The sequence below is a fragment of the Marmota monax genome, unplaced genomic scaffold (assembly GCF_021218885.2).
Source record: "Marmota monax isolate L192 unplaced genomic scaffold, Marmota_monax_Labrador192_F-V1.1 WCK01_AAM20220418_F8-fsc00068, whole genome shotgun sequence".
Classification (NCBI taxonomy): Eukaryota; Metazoa; Chordata; class Mammalia; order Rodentia; family Sciuridae; genus Marmota; species Marmota monax.
Genome location: NW_026692352.1, coordinates 3,220,939 through 3,246,933, shown reverse-complemented (window position 1 = coordinate 3,246,933; position 25,995 = coordinate 3,220,939). Strand labels below are relative to the sequence as shown.

General features: G+C 39.1%; 1 protein-coding gene across 3 annotated transcripts; it reads right to left on the bottom strand.

Moving 5' to 3' along the window:
• Positions 1–9,746: 9,746 nt before the first annotated feature.
• Positions 9,747–20,469, bottom strand: LOC124091003 (T-cell ecto-ADP-ribosyltransferase 1-like). Of its 3 annotated transcripts, XM_046441865.1 has the most exons (5): positions 20,408–20,463; positions 18,802–18,863; positions 14,356–14,440; positions 12,796–13,528; positions 9,747–10,161 (listed from the first exon to the last, which is right to left on the bottom strand). In XM_046441865.1, exons 3-5 carry the CDS (start codon positions 14,398–14,400, stop codon positions 10,115–10,117), a joined length of 825 nt encoding a protein of 274 aa, XP_046297821.1. In that variant the 5' UTR covers positions 14,401–14,440; positions 18,802–18,863; positions 20,408–20,463; the 3' UTR covers positions 9,747–10,114. The 3 variants fall into 3 exon arrangements, with proteins under 3 accessions (XP_046297821.1, XP_046297822.1, XP_046297823.1); XM_046441866.2 differs by lacking the exon at positions 18,802–18,863 and having other exon boundaries at positions 20,408–20,469; XM_046441867.2 differs by lacking the exons at positions 18,802–18,863; positions 20,408–20,463 and adding an exon at positions 19,261–19,754.
• Between the last annotated feature and the right edge of the window lie 5,526 nt (positions 20,470–25,995).

Sequence of the window (25,995 nt, the reverse complement as noted above, 5' to 3'; positions counted from 1 at the left end):
TGTGATCCTTTTCAGTTGAGGGATTTGTTTCAAATAAGTGTAACAGAAGCCCCCTGAGCAAGAGTGGGGCTGGGTAAAGCAGATTACCTTTGAAATTAGCTGCTCTTTCAGAATTTGCTGTGATTTGGAACTGGGGAGGAAAGAGAAAAAAAGGAAGTAAAAGCCATCAAATCTGGCTACTGTACAACCTTTATCAAATGGAGTTCCGCCTCCATCTTGTCACAGTGTCTCTTGCAACAATGGCCTTACAATTAGGGGTTTTACAGGTGGGGCTCTAAACAAAGGATGCAGCAGGGAAAAGTAAATAAATAGAAATTAAATGTTAACTTATGTGCTCTTATATTATTTATCAAGGCAAACCCTTTGATAAAATAAACTATACCTTGAATTTTAGTTAAAAGATGACTAAAAGATGATTTTACATAAGTAAAAATGCAAATGTGGTATTTAATTTCTGAAAGACTTTGAATTTAATTTTTAATCTTTGGAAAAGATAAACAAGGTAGAATTTCTAAATTTTCCAATTATTATTACTTGCACTAATATTCAAGAATATGTCAATGTAAACATGAGTATTCAGCTAGTTGATTATTTTAAACACCAGTATTTTATAAACTAGTTCTTATACTTTTGGAACTTGTATAATATTAAAAATTATGAACATCTACAGTTACTCTACTTAAATGGATAATGTTTTATTACCATATTTCTTCTATAAACTCTTATAATCAACAGAGATTGGTTGATTATAAGATATAAGAAAATATATTAGTATATTTTCTAAGATCTGTCAATGATTCTGAACCATAAATGGTAAAATTTTAAGTTAATAAGTTACTACTATTATTTTGAGACTTTTAAAGAAATTAAAATGCAGAGAAAATAAGGAATATGTTAACCAAAATTCTCTACCCTATGTATCATTTTCTATGTATCGGCACATTTGGTCTTCAAAACATTCAAATTAGGAGGATAAATTAATTGATGCATCCATAATGTGACTTTGTAATGTGCTTGATCTTATCCATGATATTTTTAAAAACTAGATATTTTCATTTAAACATATTGCCACTGGGCACTGTGGTGGCCTTCTGAATTGAGACTCAGAACCATCTGTCTGGGGGGCAAACAAGAATTACTTATCCTTGACTCCTGTCCTCCACTGGTTGAGAGGAGTTCCTCTTGGAACTTTGTCTTCCCCACATTCCTGGATTGCACAGGTGTAATTGCAAAGTGGAGTCTCCTCATGTCTCTGTATTAGGGATGACTAGAGGCAGGAAGCCCCTGAAGAGAAGGGCATCCACAGGAACCAGGGTGGACCTTTCACTTCTGCAGTATCTGGAATGGTCAGTGAGGCTGAGAGAATGTGTTTGATAGACATTCTTTTGTGTATTGAGCATGAGGTTTTGATACAAGGTACATTAAAGTTAATGACTTAAAAAACAAAGATCTTGGGTGATGCTGTCTGCTGTTAACACATGTAGCAAAAATTCTTTATTTTTGACTCAGGTAGCAAACACGTTGCTTCTTCTGAATCTGTAGTCTCACTTCTCAAAAGTCTGTTTGTATTTGTATCAGTTCTCACTATGTTTTTGAGTACTTCCAGACTATAGAAAATTGTTTTAAAAATAAACAAATAAAAAACCCAATATTTCCTCTCACTACTTGCTGTAGGCAAAATATTTGTGTTTGCTCAAATTCATGTTAAAAATGTAACCCACAGTGTGATGGTATTAGATAGTTGGACTTTGGTAGGTGATTAGATCACAAGGGGAGAGCCCTCACAAACGGAATTAATGTCCTTATAAAAGGGACCCTGGAGAGCTCCTTCTACCATATAGGATACAGCAAAATGATGGCTACCTGTAAGCCAGCAAGGAGGCCTTCACCAGAAACTGAATCTAGGGCACCAAAATGATACTATGTCTTTTGGCCAAGAGTTTCTAAAGATTTATTTTTAAACTTGGATTACCTTTGTCTATTAATAGTTGTAAAGCCTTATTGATTCATAAATGTTTTGCGGCTCACATTACTTAGAATCAGAGAAGATAGAGAAACTTCAAAATGGAATTCTAAAAAAGATAAATTGGATAGGGTTGTACAGAAACTGGACTGGAATGGCCAGGTACCCATCTCATAGCTCTTATACCGTGGCATCTACTACAAAAGAAAGATCAGGACTTTCCCCAAATGATCCAGCTGCAAAGTGTCTATACCATTTCTAGTTACTCTCCATGGCCACTCGTTGGCAGAGCATTTGTAGGCCAGATAATGTTGTTTCATTTCAAAGCATGAATGATGTGTGCATCAAAACATTCTATTCTAGGTGCAACCTACCAACTGACCTCTATAGACAGAGTAATGGGGAAAAAAAAAAAACTGTTGACGGAGATCCTGTGTTTGTCAAAGGAATACATCTCTGGAACTCCATTGGAAGGCACCTTATCAAGTCTTCCCAAAAATGGCTCACAGGTTATATTAACTAGGGTTCTCCAGAAAATAGAATCCATAGATTCATTATGGGAATCAGTTCATCCAATTGTAGAGGCTGAGAAGTCCCATGCTCTGCCTGGAGACCTGAGAGAGCAGGTGGTACAATTCAGTCTGAATCTAAAGGCCTGAAAACAGGGAAGCTGATGGTATAACTCCCAGCCCGAGGTCAAAGGCCTAAGGGCCAGAGAGAAAATTTTTTAGGACAATGGGGGTTAATTTAAGTTCCTAAGTCTGAAGGCCTGAGAATCAATAGCTTCTACAGCCAAGGACAGGAAATGATGGATGGCCCAGCTTAAGGAGGGGGGAAGAGTTTGCCTTTGGTGTCCACCTGTAATGGTAAGGACAGATCTCCTTTACCCATCTACTGAGTCAATGTTAATCTCTTCAAGAAATACCTCACTGATAAACCCAGAAATATTGCTTTTCCAGCTCTCTGGGCATCGTCTTGGCCAATCATATCGAAGCATGAAGTTAATCATCACACAGGTGCCAAGGCTTCCAGTATTGCCACCTGTGTTATCACTGTGAGAGCGTGTACCCCACCATTATAGCTTGTTATGAATCTCTTACTCTTAAACACAGGGATAAATAACTTGCTTCTCAATTGAGGTCCAGAGAGGGTATGGAGAATTATTTGACAGGATCTACTAAAATTGAACATTATGTATACAGTGGGCCCTCTTTTCTTTTCTTCTGTTTGTTGGTTTGTATTGTGGTGCTGGAGATCAAACTCAGGGCCTCGTGCATGCCAGGCAGACACTCTACCACTGAGTTGCATCCTCAGCCTAGGGCCCTCTGTTTATATAACAAGGTCTACATCCATTGATTCAACCAACAAGCAAATTGAGAATATTCATAAAAAACTGCAACTGTACTGAACATACATGGACTTTTTTTTCTTGTCATTATCCCCTAAATAATACAGTATAACTACTGTTCCCATCTTGCATTGAATTAAGTATTATAAGTAATGTAGGGATGATTTAAAGGATGCAAGAGGTTGTGAATAGGTTATATACCCATTATACATCATTTCATGCAAGGGACTTGAGCATCTGCAGATGTTGGTGTGGTGGGGAGAACTAATCCTCCAGAGATACATAGGGACAACTCTATAAATAACATGTCCTCAGCAATCCTACTCCTAAGTATATACTCAACAAAAATGAGTGACATGTATAACAATGTGTTCACATGTGTGCAATATATACAACATGTTCATTATACATACAACATTATTCCTAATGGCCAAAGTTTAGAAAGAACAAAAGGCCCATCACCAATAGAATGGGTAACTAAATTTTCACATATTCACAGAGGAATATAATAAAGCAATAAAAATGAATAAAATACAGCTATATGTGAAAATATGAGTCTCACAAGTGTAATTTTTAGTGAATGAACCAAAACACAAGAATATATTCCATACAACTCCATTTATATACAGTTTTAAATCAGGCAAAATTAATCTCTAACTAATTGAACACTTAATTAATTGAAAGTTAGAGTAGTAGTTACTTTTCTAATGCCCCCAGAGTAGGGGGTCCCAGGAGATTCTGGATCACTAGTAATGTTCTGTTTCTTTTTCAGAGTGATAGTTACACAGGTGTGATCATTTTCTGAAAATCCATCAAGTGGAACATATATGATTTGTGCACTTTTCTGTATGTAGGCCATGCTTTAATAAAATATTTTAAAATTATATTGAAGTATTTAAAATATCTTTTAAAAATAGTAAAATATATATTTTTTTTAAATAATGCAGCTCTCAGTCTCAGGGTAACTCCAGATCTGCCTCTTTGGGGCTGGTACATTGAAGAAACATGTTCTTCTAAGTCTTAGTTTTCTCATTCACAGAATGGAGACAATTTCTTTATTCAATAAAGATTTCCTAAGCTCCTACTACCTGCCAGGCACTGTTCTGAGTGCTTGGGGTATACCAATGAAGTAGCATACAAACATCCTTGTCCTTGTGAAGTTCAGATTCCAGAGTCTGGGAGACATTTATAGCATTGAAGGTAGTAAATGCTATAGTGACAAAAACCTTATAGGATCAACAATGTGGAGGGGGCAATATGCAATAGGGTCAGAAATGTATGCGTGATGTTTTAGACTGCAAAGTGCTAAAGAAGAGCAGGAAAGGGGGATGGTGTGCAGGAGGGTAGTAATCTAATCATACACAGACATGGGACATCTCACTGAGAAGGGGGTCTTTGAGTAAAGACTTGAAATAAGCTTTGTAAGTTGGTCAGATATCTAGGGAAAGTGCCAGGGAGCAGGAACACAAAACAAAGGCCTTGAGGCCAATGAGTGCCTGCACAGTAGAGAATTATAAGGAGATCAGCGTAGCTGGAGCAGAGCAAGCAATTTGGAGAGCAGTGGAAGAGGAGATCAGAATGTTTATGGAATACCAAATTTGGATGTGGTCTTTTTAAGGCATTGGAAGGACTTTGGCTTTTAGCCATTCACAGATTTGAGCAAAGAAATTGCATATTGTGTCTTGAGTTCATGGGGCTACTCTGGTGGGCAAGAGCAGAAGCAGGGAGCCCAGTTGCATCAGTTAGGATTCTATGAAAGAAACAGAAGCACTCTAGGCACCTCAGACAGAAAGGGATTCAATACAGGGAATTGAAATACAATTCAATACAATGTTTGGAAGGGCTAGAGTAGAAGTCAGACATCGCCACAGGCTTGGATTTCAAGGTCACACTAACTAAAAGCTGTGAATTGAAGTTCTCTGAAGAAGCCTCAGTTATGTTGAAGGACCTGCAGACTGTTGGACTGTGGCTGACAAGAATATCATGGTTCTGGAGAGATGGAATGTTACAGATGGAGAGCCAGAGTTATCTTGGGCTATCTATAGTTCCTGTTAATAATCATTTACTACCCATCTCTGTATCTGACCTTATATCCTTGTAACTACCAGATAAAACACTTGGTATATATCACTGACCTCTGGCCTTCATCAACCCTAAGGCTAAGAATGTGATTACATCAGAATCCTACAAAAAAGATTTTTTCCACTTTGCTGTAGCCCTCCTACTGAATGAGCCCCAATGTATTCATGAGTTTTTTTCATTCTGACTTTAAAGTTCATGTAACTGAGATAATCAGGGACCAGATCAGGGAACAAAAAGTTAGATAAACTCTCAGGTTTTAATTCATAATCTATTACTTGTTAAAAACCTTCCCCACTCTCCAACCTTTCAGTTTTCTTTTTTTGTGGTACTGGAAATTGAACCCAGGGGTGCTTTACCACTACATTCCCATCCCTTTTTATTTTGAGACAGTCTTGCTAAATTGTTGAGGGTCTCACTAAATTGCTGAGTCTGACCTTGAACTTGGGATTCTTCTCTTCAGCATCCCAAGTTGGTAGGATTACAGAGCTGCACCACCATGCCTGGTCTTACTGGTCTTACCCCACTCTTTCAACAATGTGTGAAATACAGAATGTGCCTTTATACACTCTCTTTCTCTCTCTCTCTCTCTCTCTCTCTCTCTCTCTCTCTCTCTCTTTGATACTACAGATTGAACTCAGGGGTACTCTACCAATGAGCTATATCCCCAGCCCTTTTTATTTTTTATTTTGAGACAGGGTCTCCCCAACGTGCCCAGGCTGGCCTTGAACTTATGATCCTCCTCCTCAGCCTCCCAAGTCCCTGGAATTATAGACATGTGCCACCATGCCCGGTTTGCATTCTTGAATTGAACAAAAGTCATACAAAATATCTCACTGATGTGGAAATAATTGCTAAGGTTGCAATACTGTTTATATGTTTCATAGGTGGCAGACTTAAAGGATGCATCAAAACCTTTCTTACTGGCCAGGTATGGTGGTGAGCACCTGATATCCCAGCAACTCTGGAGCTTGAGGCAGAAGGATTACAAGTTGTAGGTCAACCTCAGCAATTTAGTGAGACCCTGTCTCAAAAAATCCTGTGTTCACTCCCTAGTCGCAAAAAATAAAAACCCTTCTCATCTGGATATTAAATAAACAATGTAAGGAAAACATGAGAACAGAGACACAGAAACTTATGCAGATTAAAAGTGATAAAAGAAAAATTCTGAGATTAATCACAAGGGCCAGAGAATAGAAAAGGGAAGAAATAAGACAAAGTAGGTAATCAGTTAACAGCTGCTGGCAAAGAACCAAAAAGACTGTTTATGTTGAAAGCTTCAATCCCTTCATGGCTGACCACCAGGGCCACCAAACCCTGTTGATTTACAAACCCTCCAGATGTTTAACCCCAACTACTCCAGAAGCAGGTGCTTCTACTTATGAACAATCCTCCTGTCCCATAGCCTTATCCTGCATTCCAGAGCCAATGAAGGTCAATGTAAACTACTTAGACTTTCCTTCCTCAGAGTTTATACAAAGATACTCTAAGCTCTAGGTCCAGTGGACATGTTTCCAATTGCTGCCCGGGCCTATTGCCAATGGTTTTAGGAACTTTTCCCAGAACTGGTCTTTTTTTTTTTTTTCTGTTTAGCATTTGTAAAGCCTCAATAAATCCCTATATTTCAGAAAGTCTGTCAATTCTCAAGAGTTTCGATTTGACAAAAGCTAGAAGACTTTGCTTAAATTGCAACAGCTTGATAAGATCGAGTAGCCCATGTTAAAGTTGAAGAGTTGAAGTAATATGTCATGGTTGCCTTGATTTGTGTTTCAATCGCAATTGGCATTAAAAAAAAAAAGGTTGATTTTTCTCTTCGGTAAATTGTCTGTTCATATATTATTCTAATTTTTCTATTTTGCAGACATTCTTTACATGTTATAAATCTCACAAAGATCCTTTCCCAGCCTCCTTCTTGCTTTTTGATTCTGGCGTCTTTTGTTATTCAGAAGTTTATGTGTTTGATTTTGACTTATTTTCCTCACAGTGTAAGAGAAGTTTTGACCTACAGAAAGCATTCGCCTGGGACTTATCTAAAACCCAACATTTTTTTCATCACACCTGTTTTTTCCTGCTAAAGTTGATGAAGAATCATGAACTTTTAATGACCCCTGTAGGCCAAATGATAATTAGGCACTCCTTCCTGAATTAAAAACAATAGGATTTCTTTTAACCAATGAAGTGCAGACCCATGAGCTCTATCTTATCTGGAAGCCCAGCTTTTGCTGCTTACTTAGCATAACCCCTCCTAGCCCTTCAACACCCCTGACCTGACCTGCCATAGTTTAGGTTCTATTTCCTTGCTTCTTATGTCTATTTTGTTTATTTTGACAATTAGTTACATAACTCCTCAGAGCCTCGATGGTATAAATGGGAAAGAGTCGAGCTTACCTCATGAGGTTATTGTGAAGATTAAATGAATAAATATGTAAAATGCTTTGAATAAGTGCCCGATAACTCAGTAAGTACCCAAAAAATTTTGGCTATTCATCTTGTTATTACTATGTCAAATTTATTTGTGTTTCTCTTTATTTTGTTTTTTGGTCTTAAGATATACTTCCCCAAACAACGGGTTTTATTACAAATTTTCCTCCTCTCTTCTCTTTCCGGGTGCCTGGAAAGCCCTTCTTCAAGTTGAAGATGGCTGTGTGACTTGCTTTGATCAATGAGATATTATAAAAGTGATGACGTCATTCTTGGCAGAAGTAATAAGATCCCAGGATCTTAGGCATGGAGGGGAAATAAATCTTTTTTTCCTTTTGCTCTCATGTTAAAACAAATATTCTTCTATATATTTAAAAAAATGTTTTGTAGTTGTAGATGGACAGCATGCCTTTATTTTATTTATTTTTGTACACGGTGCTAAGGATGGAACCCAGTACCTCACACATGCTAGGCAAGTGGTCTGCCACTGAGCCCCAGCCCCAGCCCAATATTCTTTTATATTTTTATAAGAGTTTCGGAGGTTTATTCTAACATTTAGATCTTTACATTCCTTAGGATTACTTTCACGGATGGTATGTTGAAAAAATAATAACAGATTTAGTTTAAAAAACAAATTAGCTTTTACTGAAATCAGGCAACATCTCATTCTACAAAAGAGAATGGATATTCTGAGCTGGGCACAATCCTTATGCCTGTAATCCCAAAGACTAGGAAGGTTGAAGCAGGAGGATCACAAGTTCAAGGCCTTAGCCTCAACTTAGTGAGACTCTGTCTTATAAAAAAGTACAAAAAAAAAAAAAAAAAAAGCGAGGAGTGGGCTGAGGATGTGGCTCAGTGGTAGAGATCCCTTGAGTTCAAGCTCCGAGTACCAAAAAAATAAAAGATATCCTAATCAGCTGAACAGCAGAGGGGGTTGGTTTTACAGGCAGGAAAGAGCTAAAGAAAGCATAAATAGGGAACAAAAAGTATATTGGTTATTTGAAGGTACTTTCTTTATAGAATTAAAAAAGTGGACAGTTCCTCATCATGCTAGGTCAGGTAACTTGGGCGCCTTCTGACTGGTTACTGTGAATCTCCTAGATGTCAGAAAACTGGTGCCTTTCAAAGTTCATTTTGATTATAAGGCATCCAGCAAAAGTGACTCCATTCTGGCTTGATCTGGTCTATTGGGCCTCATGAAGCAGCTAAGTCCAAAACAATGGCTTTCTATGCAATGTAGGGGTCCAATCCAATTTCTTATTTCTTTTCTTTCATTTTTTTTTATGTAGACAATTAGCTGTCCTAACTCCATTCACACCCTCATGTTTCCTCCCGTGATTTGTAAGGCCATCCCTGCCATATACCTTGTTCCTGTGTTTGCCTGAGTATTTTCTTACCTCTTTATTCTCTCCAATGATTTTGATTTTATTGCACCATTATACTATTTGGAATTACTTACCATGTCTTCATAGTTTATCTCAGTAGCTGGTAGGCAATGGCAGTGCAGTCTTTCAGGCATGGAGAGTGGGGAATGAGGAGTGAGAGAAGCTCTGTGCATCTTAGCTAGACCCACTCTTGGCTAGGACATTGCCTAGATTTTGCGCTCCATCCACACCTCACAACAGGCTTTTCCATTTTCTCAAAGATGATCAGAGTAGGCAAGAGGCAAGGAATAGATTTGAGAACGATTATTAAAGTTAATTGACAGGGCTTGGTAACTGCATGCATTTTTGGCGGAGTAGTGTAGAGAGAGGAATTTATCTAGGACAACCCTCATATTTATGGCTCAGTCAATCAGTCCCACAAACATATCTATAAAAATATGCAATATGAATTTTCTCAGCTGTAAAAATTCTGGCATCAGATCTAATGCCTTAAGAGAGTTTCTTGAGCATAATACAATCTATAGAGAAACCTAGTCACAGAAAAGCAAGGTGTGATTATGAATGGTTTATTTCTTTAGATTATAACATTAATCACAAATTGCATTTTAAAGAGATTGTCACTGCTGACGGTGCATGCAAATATTGATTTGTAACCATAGCAAAGTGTCAAGACACCAGGAACTTATCTCAGGCAGTAAATTTGAAGACCGTATGCTCACTTTTATAGTGGGATTTAGTAATTTCCTCATATATCTGTGAGGGACACAAGCACTAAAGCGGACTACAAAAAAAGATCCTACCCTTCCCAATACTGCTGACATTGGAGAACCCAGTCAAGTCTCTGATCCTTGTCCTTCCTCCAACATCCTGCTCACAAATCTGATATGTAGTCAAGGAAGAGAAACTTCAGGCCAAGGGCTATGGCTCAGCAAGCAGCAGTAGCAGCAGCAGCAGGAACACAGGGCCTATGGGAGGGAGAGAAGGAAAGGTTTCAGTGTGGAGTTTCTCAAGACATAGCCTCCTAACTTTCAGAGCTTCACCTACATGTCAAAACCCTAGAAGGTGGGCTCTAGGCACTCACTTAACCTGACTAGCCTCTCCTCTTATTTTCCCAGGATTCCTGAAGTAGTCAGAAATACCAGGGAGAAAGTGATTAGGGGGAGAGAGGAGAAATACCAGGGAGAAAGTGATTAGGGGGAGGGAGGAGGGGAGGAAATGGAGAGGTACCAGGGAAGGAAAGTGAACAAATTATGTAACTCACATGTACAAATGTGGTGTAATGAATCTCATTATTATGTAAATTATAATGTACCAATAAAAATGGTAAAAAGAAAAAAAAAATAAATACCAAGGAGAGAGAAACTGCAAGGACATCTTTTTGGTTTTTGAAGGGATTTCCAGAATGTAAGAGCAAATTTGGTTTAAATTTCTTGGATGCTTAGTCCCTCTGCAGCCCAGATCCACTTCTGGTTGGACCCCTGGCCTCTCAATAAAAAGTAACTTACTGCATCAATATATGTTGGAACCCTGATTCAAGTCAAGCCCATGGCAGATCTTGAATGCAGGTAAATAGGAGGGACAAAGTCTCCAGGCTATAAGCAAGAGATTATCATATAAATGGTAAGTCATACTCCATTATGAGGCAAAATGGCTGAGATGTGGACAAGATTCTCCACGAGAAAAAAAAGGAGGTATTTGTTGAGCAAAACTATGTGCCAAGCAATAAATCTTAAAAATCTTATCATTCTCACAGTGATACTACTCAAGTGTTTGTTATTTGTATCCCATCATTAAATGAGGAAATTCAGAGACAGATTACTTAGGCAACTTGCTTGAAGTCATAAAACTAGTGCTGCTGAGCCAGATTATCATTGAGGTGGTCTGAGTCCAAACCTATGCCATAGAGAATGGTGTAGGATTTAATTTTCCTTGAAAGTATCAAGGAAGGCTTATTATTGGAAGTGATATTGGAACTAGGTCTTGGAAGACAATCACCATGTTGAAATTGATGGTGTCTTAGCTTGGATCAAATATGATATGTAGTCAAAGAAGAGAGACTGCAGGCCACAAGAAATGATTGGTGTAAATGCATAGAGATCTAAAAGCCAGGACCACTTGGGAAAAGATGGGGAAAGTGCTCATGGTGGCTCTTCTTATGCATCTCGAGGCTGGGAGTGGTGACAGCTTTCTTGGTGTTCTTTGTAACCAGTTTCAACCATTATTGGTATGTCTTCTTTGAGGTTCCTATCTCCTGATTTTACCAACTCTACCTTCATCATTCCAGGCACTGTCCCTCTACATGTGGTCTACCATGTGGACCACTTGTATTGATTTAACTTGACATGACTGCAGCCATCTTGAGTTGTAACTGCCATGATTGCTCCAAGGTAAGCTTAGTTTTTTTACATAGTTTCTCAGCAAACTATATGTAGACAGAGTCATTAGAGCGGTTTGTGGAAATTTACAACTGGCTCCTGGCTCCAGGGAAGTTCCTAACACTTTGCTATTAACTTAAGATAAACCAAGTACATTACATCCAGGATGAAGTCACTTTGGGAGGGCATTAGTGGAGGACTGGGAATTTAACCTACGGGTGCTCTGCTACTGAGCTCCATCCCAGCCCTTTTTATTTTTTATCTTGAGAAAGTATCTTGCTAAATTACCCAGGCTGGTCTCCAAATTGCAATCCCCTTGCCTCGGCCTCCTGAGTAACTGAGATTACGGGAGTGTGACACCACACCTGGCAGGATAGTCACTTTTGTCCTCATCCATATATATCCTCCTTTTTCTGACTGAAACTGCTCAGATCCAATCTGGTCTTGCTGTTGTCCAGCACCAACGCTTTCATCAATGAGTGCCCCAATCTATCTGCCTCTCTTTCTTTAGTCCTGTGAGTGTCCTAGGCTCATTCCCTATACACTAGGGCTGAGTTGTTCTCAGTGCAAAATCTTCAGTTCTTCAACTCCTCAATCCAGTGCTATCCATCTTGCTCTTCAATCTAGCCAATTACTTTTGTGGAAATGTCCTGGAACCTGATTAACAGTTAACACTTCACACTTGAAATCTCAAGGTCCCCCATCCTCTTTTCTGACTGCACCCCTCAGCTTGTCCACCTCTCACTGTCTTCCCTCCCAGGAAGAGATAGCTTATAGACAGACCTAGAACCCAGGCGCCTCCAGCACCACAGCCACTCACTCAGTTCAGGCACCTTCATCTCTTGCCTGGATTCTGCAGCAGCCACGCCCTTCTGTCTGGAACCAGCAAGCCTCCCAATTCCTCTGATGCTTTGATATGGCTGGCCCCTGACACACCAGTACATTCCTTGGTTCATTCTACCTGGTGTCCCACAAGACTTTCTGACCTTTCTGCACAGCAGGGGAAACTGGAGTTTGGCTGGACTAGAAATGGCCTCATGTCTATGAGCCTGAGCTCTGTTCTCCACTCCAAAACAGTAGTCCTGTCCTTTTAGGAACCTGAGACTCTTCAGCAATGGACTGGATGCCCATTGTTCTCTGCTGTGGGGGTTTCTGCAGGGGAGCACCCTCTTCTGTTTCATGATGACCCCACAAACCCCACCTCCAATGCAGACCCAGACTCACCTGAACTGTTGAAATTGATGTCTGATTTGCTGTGAATTGGAGTAGAATTAAAGCAATTGAAGTTACTCTTTCGTTTTTGGGGAGCTTCGAGGGAAATTTCATTGTGATTTTTACCAGTTTGTTTTACTGTGACCTTTTGATATACTTCATACCCTGGTATTAACACTTCCTCTTCTTGAGGGTAGAGAGAGAATGCTTTGATATTAACACCCAAACAGGTTCTGATGATAAACAATGTCCCATCAGCACCAAGAAATCTTGGAGAAACAGCTACATTTCTATTCAAAGATGATGAAGTGAATTGCCCAAATCGTACACTACCGGCCCCACTGTAATAAAACTTGGTATGAGAGCCTCTAAAAACTTGGTTACACTGGGATGTCCTCAGAAGCTGAAGAGCTCTTGTCAGATAATAATGGAAGGCCTTGTACTGAAAGTCACTTGAATTTAGTCTGAATTCTCTTACAGCTCGGTTAAAATCTTTTGCAATTTTCCCAGTGTAGGCCACTATAGCAGTTCCATGGAAATCATTGAAATTTTCTGAATAGTTTATGTTGGACTTTATTTGCTTCCATTTTTTCTTAGCATTTTCCCATTCATTCTTAAATTTTTCATTCATGCTTAGCTCTTCTTTTAACAGCTGGGGTGCCTTTTCCTCCATTGCTTCGATACAGCCCTCATACTGATCATCAAATGCGTTGTTGGCCATGTCGAGGACTAATTGGCTGGTCACCTGTAGGGAAGGAGAGTCCTTTGACTAGTTTGCTGAGGAAGGAGCATGTTGGGATGCTATCAGAACCCACAAAATAGGCTTCTTACTCAGCCTGAGATTTCACATATTCCCATCACAGGGCTCATATATGGAGCATACATGAACACATTCTTATTACACTATGAGTGTTATAAAAGGAAAAGCTGAGCATTGTGACTGTTTTGTTTACTTTCCGCCCACATCCCACGTAGTGGGTGGGAATGGGGTTCCCCTCAGTGGAACAGGCTGGCTGAGAAATAAAAGCTAGGAAAAATAGAATGGTGGAAAAAAACACAGAAAATAGTTTCAAAAGCAGGGGCAGAACAGGCAAATGGACTAGACCAGACGGATCCAGCTTCTAACACAAAGGAGCCCTGCTTTATTTATATTGGAAGACATCAAAGAAATTCTAGAGAATGTTCTTCACCAAAATAGGATCAAGGTGGGGGCAGGTGGGCTGTTCCTAACAGGTTACTCCCATCTCTGGTGCTACTGTGAGGGATCTTTCTAGCAGAGCAGAGGGGAAGGTCATATGCATTGGATGGTCTCTCACCTTTCAAAGAGAGAGCCACAGGAAGTTCCCAATGTTAGGCCTATCCTTCCGTGGCTTCCACAGCGAGAGAAGGTCCTCCTGTATTTCACAGATGGCTTCCCACATTTACTGATACTATTTTTAAGTTACTTTTCAGATTCATACTCTCTCACTGACTCTAGCCATAAACTCAACTCTGGGAACTATCTGGTCTCAAAGATATGACGTAAAAGCAAGGTCAACAGGATGTGGGTGGAGAAGGGGTAGTACATATTACCTGCTGTGTTAGCCAACAAGTTAGTATGAAGATATAAACTGCCATGTCTAGAAGCAATGTTATCTTCAAGTTCACAATTTAAAAACTGCAAACAAACATAAAGCCATGTAAGTTAGATGTAAATAGTTTTATTGTGTTTTGATGCCCAGTTCTGTTGATAAATCCCTATTCATTCTGTTAATGAATCCAGAAGTCCAGGCTCCTGTTCACACTGCTTCTTGATCAGCTAATCAGGATCCCTTGTAAACAGCTCTACCAGGATCTTGCACCAGGGAGGAGGTGACTCCAACATCCCGCCCGCAGTAGGGAGCTAGTTTTGAAACAATTGATCCTGATAACAGGTGAAGCTATAAGTCATGTAAAATTCCAATGAGAGAAACAGATCACATGGGAGCAGATATTTCTTAGGACCTAACATTTTATTCTCCCTTAGAGAAATATTCTGAGTCTTTTCACAGATGCTTAAAAAAATTCTTCTCCAAGTTTTGTTAACCTGGCACTCTCCAACTTCAAGTTAATATTTCCAATATTTCTCTTTCTTTCTCTCTCTCTTTCTCTCTTCTTTCTTTCTTTCTTTCTTTCTTTCTTTCTTTCTTTCTAAGGTCTCACAATACTGTCCCAGCTGGCCTTGAATTCTTGGGCTGAAGCAGAGCCTCCTTCCTCACTCAGCCTGCCAAGTAGCTGGGACTACAGATGAGATAGATTTTTCAGTTGTTCATTTTGTTTTGTTTGTTCTTGCAGTTCTGGGGATCTGACCCAGGCCTTTGCACATGCTAGGCAAACACTGCACTACTGGGCTACAGCCCCAGCCCTTAAATCAAGACTTTTGAACGTGTCCTGATCTTGTCAGCTTTACATCATCAGTAAGTAGTACTATGATTTGGATATGATTTGTCCTTCAAAGGGTCATGTGCTAGAGGCTTAGCACTCAGAGTGGTAGTGTGGAGGTGGTGGGACCTTGAAGAGGTGACCTAGTGGGAGGTAAATAGGTCATTGAGAACATCACCCTTGAGGAGATTAATGCAGTTGTTTCAGGACCCCACTTAGTTCCTGCTGATACCATGATGTTCAGACTTTCCAGCCATAGAATGTGAACTGAATTAACATCTTTTCTTTATCAAGTATCCAGCCTTAGTTATTTTGATAGAGCAACAGAAATAAAACAGATATAGCAACAGACCAATACAATCAATTTACCTTATAAATTACTATAATTAATGAAAATTCATTACTTTTGACTTCTTTTTGAGGGATGGAGATATACACACTCAGTAAGGCAAGTCAAAGAATGAGGTATGATGATAACACTGCTTCATTCTTTTCTGCTTGCGGTTCTTGGCAAATTATGAAAATTGTCCTCTACACTTGAGAAACTGATGTGACTCCATTTTTGAGAAACAAGCTTCTACCTCAAGGCCTGTCCTAAGGAAGGGGGTGTGACCCTTGTCCTTGGAAAGACCCACAGAGCACTCCTAAGCACATACCCACCCTGCTGAGTTGTTTGTCTACAAATAACTGGAGAGATCTGCAGAGCCAGGTGTCCCTGACTCAGTTAGGCTAGGTGAGGACCCATAGCAACCCCCTAGCAACCATCAATCAGCATGAGACAGGGAAAATACCTGGGATGCCAGATGACCCCCCAGTAGTTTATGGTAGTTGATAACATGTTGGGAAACCATGTAGTTAAGCACATACACCCCTATTGGCTTAAATCAATCAATTCAAAGGAATCCCCCTCTTGTACTAACCAATCACCCCTACCCAACTTGTTCCCGCCATTGAATGTGCTAATGAATGTTAAGAGTTGTTGTTTGACTTTCCCTCGATGTGAAATGATTTGCTGGTGTGATGTTGTGACGCATAGAATATATCCCCCCAAAACCTATAAAATCTCACTGAGCAAAGAACCAGGACTCACTCCCTGGAAACGGTTGTGAGTCCAGCCTCCAGCTTGCAATAAAGACTCTTGTGTGATTGCATCGAATTCGGCTCTTGGAGGTTTATTGGCGTCCCACGAGAGTCTGGCATTACACACTCTAAGCCCATTGTGTTAATTTCCAAGGAATTTTGGCTGGTCTTGACATTAGACAATGCTCTATCTAGACCTCAAGAATGAGAGTGAGAGGGGCTGGAGTTGTTGCTCAAGGGTAGAGCGCTTGCCTAGCATGCATAAGGCTCTGGGTTCAATATTTAGCATCACATAAAAATAAATAAATAAATAAAGGTATTGCGTCCATCTACAACTTTAAAAAATATTTTTAAAAAAGAATGGCAGTGAGGGGCTATAAAACATGGTTAGCTGCTCTTGGTAACACCCTTTGCTGTGGTTCCTGGCTCTTCTTCCTTACCATGGTTCCCAATTCCCTGAGCCTTTAGGAAACACCCTTGAAATAACAGACTTCCAGTAACCCAATGGAGACTGTCCCACCCTGTATTCATTCTGGATTTAAAAAAAAAATAGAATTAACAATTAGCATAAACTAACTATAACCAACTACTTAAAGTAAGAGTTGACCTCAGGGTCACCTTTGTTTGCATACAATAACTACCCTCATGGATACTGAAAAACTTCCTTCAACATGATATCAGGATGGAATGAACAAATATTTAGAACAAATATTTCGTAGAAAAGAATTATATACTAATAAGACCAATGTTTACTTTGTTTATGAGAGAAAAACATTTGAGTAATGGCACCTTTCCAATTTCTTCCACTGTAGAAATTCAGAGATGACAAAGAATACTGAAGTTTATGACTAATTCTAAAAATTCTTTTAATATTTGAGGCAGTCTTTATTTTACAGAATCCCCCCAAAAGCAATTGGGGAGCTGTAACTGACAGGAACATATTGTGATGAATTAAAATAGTGTACCAGAATCTTAGCATATCCTGAATGATCTACTAAGAATGGTATGCTCAGAACAAATACTTTTTTTTTTTTGCCAAATTTAATCTTGTCATAGAGTAAGCCCCAGTTCTGGAGCAATCAAAATTATGGGAGTCAAATTTGAACAAACCACACTGTTTTCTTTGATTAAATAATTAGCATATTTTATGGGTGTTATTCTTCTAAAAATTATATTTTTAACATGGAAATTTTTGTATTAAATGCTGTTAAACCAAAAAAAAAAAAAAGAACTAAAATGAGATTGGAACTAGAAAGTTAGCATTTCCCCTTAATTATAAAAGAAGTAATTTTATATTTGTCTCTGTGGTGATAAGTACATTTTTATAGAATATAAAATTTGAGCTTAACATATTTTGATTTTATGTGACAATTTAGATTTCTTCACTAGTATTATGCAGTTAAAGAATTATGCAAAAGCCATATATACATGGTGCTGTGATTTGGATCTTAATCATTCACCAAAGTCTCAAGGGTTAATTAAGGGCTTGGTCCTCAGTGGATGGCATTATCTGGAGCTGGTGGAACCTTTAAGAGTTGGGCCCTAGTGGAAGGAAGCAAGGTCACTGAGGCTATGCCCTTGATGGATATTGGAACTTTGGTTTCTTCTCCTCTGTTTTTGCTTCCTGGCTGCCATGAGGTGAACAGCTTTATTCTACATGTGCTCCCCACTATACTGTTCTGCCTCGCCACAGGCCAGAAGCAATAGAGCCAGCTGGCTGATTATGGGATGAAACTATGAGCCCAAATAAAACTTCCCTCCCTTTAAATAGATTTTCTCAGGTATTTTGTCACAGCAATGGAAAACTGATTAACACACATGGATGTTCAATTGTAATCTATTACAAATTGAAATGTATTATAATTTTAAAAACTGGGAGTGTAGCTCAGTGGTAGAGTGTGTGTTTAGCATGTATAAAGCTCTGAGTTTAATCCTTAGCACCAAATAAACAAACAAACAACAAAAAACACTTGTTTTTTATGTCTGAATATTATGAATCTATGAAAAAAACCTTCCTTTAAATATTTAAATACTATCCAGGTGCTGTGGGGCACATCTGTAATCCCAGCTACTTGAGAGACTGAGGCAGGAGGATCACAAGTGCCCACTTGGGCAACTTAGCAAAACCCTGTCATAAATAAATAAATTAATTAATTAAAACAAAAACCACCTAAATATAACTGGGATTTATCTTAGTGGTAGTGCCCTTGGGTTCAATCCCCGTATTTCTCTCTCTCTCTCTCTCTCTCTCTCTCTCTCTCTCTCTCTCTCACACACACACACACACAAATCCAATGTAAATTGATATTATCTGCACATATTCCCTAATAACAATTTAATTGTTTCATCACCTTTTCTTATACTTTGATTTTGCTTTTCTAGCATTGTTAGTTGAATCAGGATTTTTAAATTGTATAGCATTAAAATAATAAATACTAACATTTATCCAACATCTCTCTATGTGGAGTTAATTATTTAATTTTCTACATTATATTTCCATCACTTTTTTGATCTTAAGGCAAAGTTATAAAAGCTTACCTATCTTCTTTAAGGAATTTCAGGACCCTAGGTATCCTCCTTAAATTCCTCCGAAATTCCTTCTGGAGGAGGATTTGGAGTGAATTATGAGTAGAAGAAACATCATTAATGAGAAAAATACTTTGCTTTGACATACCTTAAAATAATTACGCAGCCCCTCCTTCCTAGTCACAGAGCTTCTGGAAATTAAATTGCCTAAGAACTTCTCTGGGACACTTATTAGCAATAGAGATTTCTGGACCCCAGTCTCAAAATTGTATATTCCATATTTTTACATGAGTTCCCTAGTTGATTCTGATGGGGATACAGCTGGCTTTTTGAGAACTGATAAGCATGAATTTCAAGCTTCTCTTCCCCATGCCTCATCTCCCCACCCCACCATTTGGAATATAAGTTTAATTTTGTCATACCAGGAGCATGGTTCACTTATCCTTAACTCAGTTTTAGTTTTACACTTACCTCTTCTGCAGTTCCTCAATGTAGTTAGTCCGGATATCTGTGTTATACAAGGCCTTGTGACCTCTTCCCTATTAGACAGCTATGTACAACATATGACTGGCTCTGCTGACCCTCATACCCCATATGGACTGTGCAGATATGTTGCGGTATCACATCTTGGTCATAGCCTCTTGACACTTACATTTTTTTGCTTTAAACCTACCAATTAAAACTCTTCTCAGAAAACCTGTGTGGATAACTCCCTGGATCCCAATGTTGACATTGTCCCATAGTCTCTCCCTGCCATGCACACACACTCTGTCTGCACTCCTTGACCTTGACCTCCATGAGTGTGGCTTTCAGATGTCTTGTGTACCACCCAGGGCCCATCAGTAGTAAAATCTTTCTTTCCATCTTGTGTCTCTCCTAATCACTGAAGTAGTGCTCTCCATCTTAAAGATCCTAAATTAAAACAAAGAACTTGAGGCCTACGGACTCTTCTTTCATTAAACATCCAAGCTCCTGTGCACTAAACTCAGGTGATTGACACTGGGAAATGAAGTCTCTGGCTCTCGACTCTCAGTCTCCATTTAAAGTTCAGCTGGGATACTAGAAGTTAATGTGGGCATGAATTTGGGAGGGAAATGGGGAAATTAAACATATTCTTGTTCTGGCTTGAAGAATCTAAGCTTGACTAGCCATAGGAAGGGAAAGGCTCTTTTGTATAAGGGACCAAGTGGAACACAGATACCAGCAGTACTTCCTCAAGGATCTGGGAGCAAAGTATATGATCTTGGATAAGTTTTTAAGTGTTTGGAGGGTAGATATGCTACATGTCTGTCCTTCAAGATGTTTTTCTTTTTCCAGAAATGAGCCCAACTCCCTACCTGGGATATTTTTTTTTGCCCAGAATTGATTTTGTAGCATTAAATTTTGACACATAACCCTCTACTACCACAGTCACCCCAGTCCTCGGGTTTTCTCCCAGCCCAGTTCTATTTCTAGTCTCTCCTCAGGGGACATTCCTAGATCCCTGAACTCTAGAGACTCTTTCCTCCTCAGAGCACAGGGTCTTGCTGTGTGCCCTAGCTGGCTACAAATTCTTGAGCTCAAGTGATCTTCCTATCTCAGCATCCAGAGTAGCTAGGATTACAGAATTGTCAGGTACCTGATCTCCTGCTGATCCTGGGTGATTCAATCCTCTTGGTCTTCTAATAGCAGTACCTGAAAAGACAGTGCTGTGACCCTTTTATTCTTGAGAAAGTTGTGCTTTCAGTTTCTGATTGAATTGGAAAGGGAAGACAAATAACTTATGAACTAATAATTTGTGTTTTCCTATTGAAACTTTTACTTTCTCTATACCTAGAAGGTAAGACCATTATGTCCCCTCCACATAGGATTGGGATGTGTGGATGTGTGTATTTTGCAAGGAGATCCTGCAAAAAAGCAGAATTTGCTGGTTGATCTTTGCACCAGACATATGGTTTTACAGATTGTGTTAAACCACGACACAAAGAAAAGATCACCGACTCCAACGGAAATCAAATTAAAGCAAGCTTGTAATTCTGACCATACGGGGCTGTCTCTCCCCAAACTTGTGGGAACAGAAGACAGCACCCCAGCTCTCTAGGAGTGCAGCTTTATAGCACAGAAAGTTGCAAAAAGGGGAGGTATCTTGAGAGCTTACAGATAACAGAATTTTGACAAGCATAACACAAAGGCAGATAGTAGGTTTAATGGTTCAGCACTTAGGGAGTCAATTTAGATCCCAACATCAGAATTTATGAGGCACCATTAGAGCTTTAGAGAGGGTCGTTATCTGGCCAGGGAAAGCCAGAATTTATGAGGTGCCACTAAAGTTTCAGAGAGGGTTGCTATCTGGTCAGGGAAAGCCAAGCATGGGTGAGTTGAAGGCAAGGGCAGGCATTCCAAGCAAGTTTAGAAATCTCAGTAATTTATAGTAAAGCAGAAATTAACTTTTTATGCCTTTGTGGCAAGACGGCTTCTAATCTTAAGAGGGAATTAGGCTGGGTTTATCAATTGCTTGAGCCATTTGAGAGGATTAGTGAAGGACAGAGAGGTGAGTGCTCTTAAGATCACGTTCACATCCTTAGTCATTGCTTACTATGAGTCCAACACATGAATATAGTTTGCTCAGAAACTGGCTAAAGCATATAACCACATCGTTGATGTTGTACACAATTTCCTTGGGAAACTACCAGTTTCTCCTGGTCTTATATCCTTGTAGTGAACCAATTGGTTTCCTGGATAAATGGACCCAGCCATCTGGTGACTTTTTAGATTAAAAAACAAAACAAAACACCACAACAGACCATACTGCCAGAAATCTAAAATTCCCTATTCCATCATAGGTAGAAAAAAGGAGGGTCTACAAAAACTAGCTGTAAACTTTTGGGTCATTGGGTTTTGTAATGAACTGTCACAGAAATAGAACTTAGAAGAAGAAAATCTATTCAGCTAGAGTATATTTGGAGGCAAATCATTTTCTCAGATCTTACAAGTGAGAAACCTAACTCTTTTTGTTTTGAGACAGAGTCTTGCTGTGTAGCCCAGGCTAGCTATAAATTCTTGGGCTCAAGTGATCCTCCCACCTTAGCCTCTAGAGTAGCTAGGTCTACAGACATGTGCCATTATGCTCGAATCTACATAACAATCTTGATGCTGTACAACCTTCAATGTCTGGTGCTGACCTTTTCTTTATGAATGGTGCCAAAATGGTGCAACAATATTCTATAGTCCCATAGAGATATTTTGGACAAAAGCATATGATTGTATGACCCCAGCAATTGGTATTGAATTAAAGGCACAAAATCCTATGGGCAATGTAAAGCAGGGTGGTCAGTGAGGAGCAGGGGGAATTCAAATCTGAACATTAGTAGGGAAAGACTTTATTAAGGAAGACTATTGCACTAGGGAGATGCTTAAAGCCTAAGCTGGAAACCTCTCAGAGAAGGAGTAGGTGAGCCAAACTTTTTCTCAGAAGCCATGAGAAAGAGGAAAGTGACTGTGAAAAGAGGAAGGAAGTGCAAAAAAAAATTCTGGTGGAGGAAGTTTAAAACTTAACAACTGCATTCAACATTAAAAAAAAACTGATAGTGGTAGGCAACAACACTGTTTGTGGCTAGGCATGTGAGTTGGAAGCAGAGGCTTGGAGGGAGCACATTATAGTATGGGAAGTTCACATCAAGTTCAGTTCATGCTTAGTCTGTTCTAGTAAGCACAAAGTTTGGTCCGCCTTGTCCATGCATCCTCTTGTTCAAGACAGGCTCAGAGGGACTGTTCTTTACATCTTAGGGTTAAGGAAAATAGATTCAAAGTAATTCTCTCGGCGATGTTGCTCCCAGAGGACCAATTGGACCATCTTTGGGCATACTTGCAAAGAGCCTTCAGACTAGGCATTTAAAAAGTGAGATGTCTAAAATGATAAAGAGAAATATGAATATAAAGTGTCATAGTCATATTAAAGTAAAATCAAGCAGTTGAACCTGGAGGGCATCTAGTCTAGTGCATTCTAAGTGGTGGGTGGATGAAAATCCTTCAGGGACACTCAACCACTAAGCCAAATCCCGACCTATTTTGTATTTTATTTAGAGACAGGGTCTCACTGAGATGCTTAGCACCTCGTTTTTGCTGAGGCTAGCATTGAACTCATGATTCTTTTGCCTCAGTCTCGCAAGCTGCTGGGATTACAGGCATGCGCCACCTTGCTCAGCTGAAAGTCTTTTGATTATGCAGCACCACTTGTCTCTTGAAGCTAAAATATGAATGCTTTCATGATATTGTCTATACCCTTGCCCTTGATTACCTTTCTTCTTTCTTTTCTTTTTTTGTACTGGAAATTGAACACAGAGTACTTTACCACTGAGCTACATCATCCCCACCCTTTCTACTTTTTATTTTAAAACAGGGTCTTATTAAGTTGCCCAGGCTGGCCTGAAACTTACAATCCTTCTGTCTCAGCCTCCTGAGTTGCTGGCATTACAGCATGTGCCACTGTACCTGACTTGATTAGTTTTCAAATAAGCACATGAGTAACCCAAGCATTTTTCCAGACTTCCTAAATGACCCAAAGCAGCTTGGTCAGGTGGAAATCTGGTCCATGCATGGTCTGCTGCAGTTGATGAGGCCTTAGAAGTATATATCAAAGGCTCTATCTTGTAATGCTTCTTTAGATCTTGGGAAAAAAGATCATTGACGGGAGATCTAGAGTCCTTAGGATCTGAGCTATGAGGTTTTAGGCTTTTTTGCTTTTTGTTCTTGTTGTTGTTTTTGGGTACTGAGTGAACTCAGGGGTGGTTGACCACTGAGTTATATTCCCAGCTCTTTTTATTTTGAGAAGGTCTCACCAAGTTGTTGAGGCTGGCCTTGAACCTGAAATCCTTTTGCTTCAGCTTCCTGAGACACTGGAATTATAGTTATGCACCACTGTACCTGGTTATATTTTAGTTCTCAATGATGCTAAGTTACGAAGGAGGGAGAAAAACTGAAAAGTTAGTTCAGAGAGTAATAGACACAAATTGAAGGAAACTGAAAGAATTGAAAATTTGGTTAAGTGTTAACAATTTGGGCATGGTATAGGATCCAGTCCAATTTATAGGTAGATAACAAAATTTTTTTCCCATAGTAGAAGTCAATTATGTTTTTAACAGATAAGACAGAGATTGTATATGCATTAGTCATCTGCAATTTTCAAATGGGAAAAATATTGTAAACACAATTAATGGAAGCAGAATCTGATAATCCAGAAGGACGTATCAACATTTTCTACTGAATTTTATTCTTAAAGTTATCCCTTCTGATTAAAGATGATCTCAAAGGACATTATTCTTGATCACAAAATAAGACTGGTCTCACTAGATTTGGCCTGATTATTTACAAGTTGTAGCCAGAAGGGTAATTTACCATCTAGGTTTTTAAAATAACTGTGTTTTGTTTTGTTTTATGTGTATGGTACTGGGCATTGAGCCCAGGGGTGCTCTACTATCGAGCTAGGTTCCCAGCCTATATTGTTTTTCATTTGAGACAGGGTCTTGCTAAGTTGACCAGGCTGACCTGGAACTTTGGTTCTCCTGCCTCAGCCCCTGGAGTCACTAGGGTTACAGGCATGTGCACCCAGCTACCTATCATAGCTTTTATTAGCTTTCTGAGCCACTGGGATTACAGGCATGCAAGTATATTCATTAACAGATAGGTTAATCTGATAGGTTAACCTATCTGTTAATGAATATACTTATTCTTGCCACATTGAGGAATTGTATTATTATATATATATAAAACCTTACATATATTATGTATACATATATATATAAAACCTTACATATATTATATATGCATATATATGTATATATACATATCTAGCAATTAATGTTCCAATAGTTTATCCTACTTAGAAATGATCTAAATTATGTGAAATTACCTAAATTAAGTGAACTGGAATTCTTAAAACATTTGAGTAAGTTTTTATGAAAGTTTTTTTTTCATATTGAAAGTAGTACTATTCCAATATATGGAAACTTTAGGAATATTATGTGTGTTTGTATGTGTGTGTTTATTTATCTCTAAACCAATCAGAATAAACTCTTTAAATAAATTTATAATCCTACTTAGTAATATCATCCACAGATGGGAAAATATTACACATATATAACATATACACAGGTATATACATAAAGATACAGGTAGACACAGAGAACATACAACTTCAATTCTAAAATTCTAGCTATGGGTTAAACATAAAACAAAACTCACTAGATCATATAATGAGCTGGCTCTCATATCCTGTTTTTGTCCCATCTTTTATTTTCTTTTTAACCTGGTTTCTAGCAGATGGGGTAAGCTTACCGTGAGGGCTGAAGTATTCCCACCAATATTTGTGGAGAAGACCTGTACGATGGCCTTTGCCCTGATGTGTATGTGATCTACATTTCCAGGGAGGGACTGTAAAAGACCAAGCAACTGTTGAGTAATCTCCAAAGCCCTTGTGAGTGGATAAAACAGTAGGCCTAGGGCTGGGGCTGGGGTTTAGTGGTAGAGCACTTGCCTAGCATGTGTGAGGCACTGGGTTTGATCCTAGCACTACACAAAAATGAACAAATAAAATAAAGGCATTATGTCCATGTATAACTCAAAAAAATATATTTAAAAAAACCAAAGACTAAAAAACAGTAGGCCTATTTGCAATTAACTTTTTTGGGGGTGGAGGGGCAGGTACCAGGGATTGAACTCAGGGGTACTCCGCCACTGAGCCACATCCCCAGTCCTATTTTATATTTTATTTAGAGACAGGGTCTCACTGAGTTGCTTAGCACCTCACATTTGCAGAGGCTGGCTTTGAACTTGTGATCCTCCTGCCTCAGGCTTCCCAGCCACTGGAGTTACAGGTGTGTGCTCCAAAGCCTGGCCAATTGACTTTCTTTGCTTCCGATTGCTCTTGGGGCCTCTGAACTCCTCAAGAGCCCTTGAGTTTTTAAAATTTTGTGGGAGATATGTTTTTCTACTCCTTTGAATCAAAAATTATTAGCATATCACTGCTTGAATGAGATCTTGAGTCACAGGACTCAAAATCTCCTTACACAATGAGGCAATTTGGGAAAACCCCATGTTCCTCCAGAGAGACCACTGAAATTCTAAGTTGTTTTTTAGTAAAATATTTCCATCTTGGAGAATTTGATGGAATTAGAACAGCAATAGTGGAGCAAGTACCCTTTGAGGGTGAGATCTGAGGGACAGAAGTCA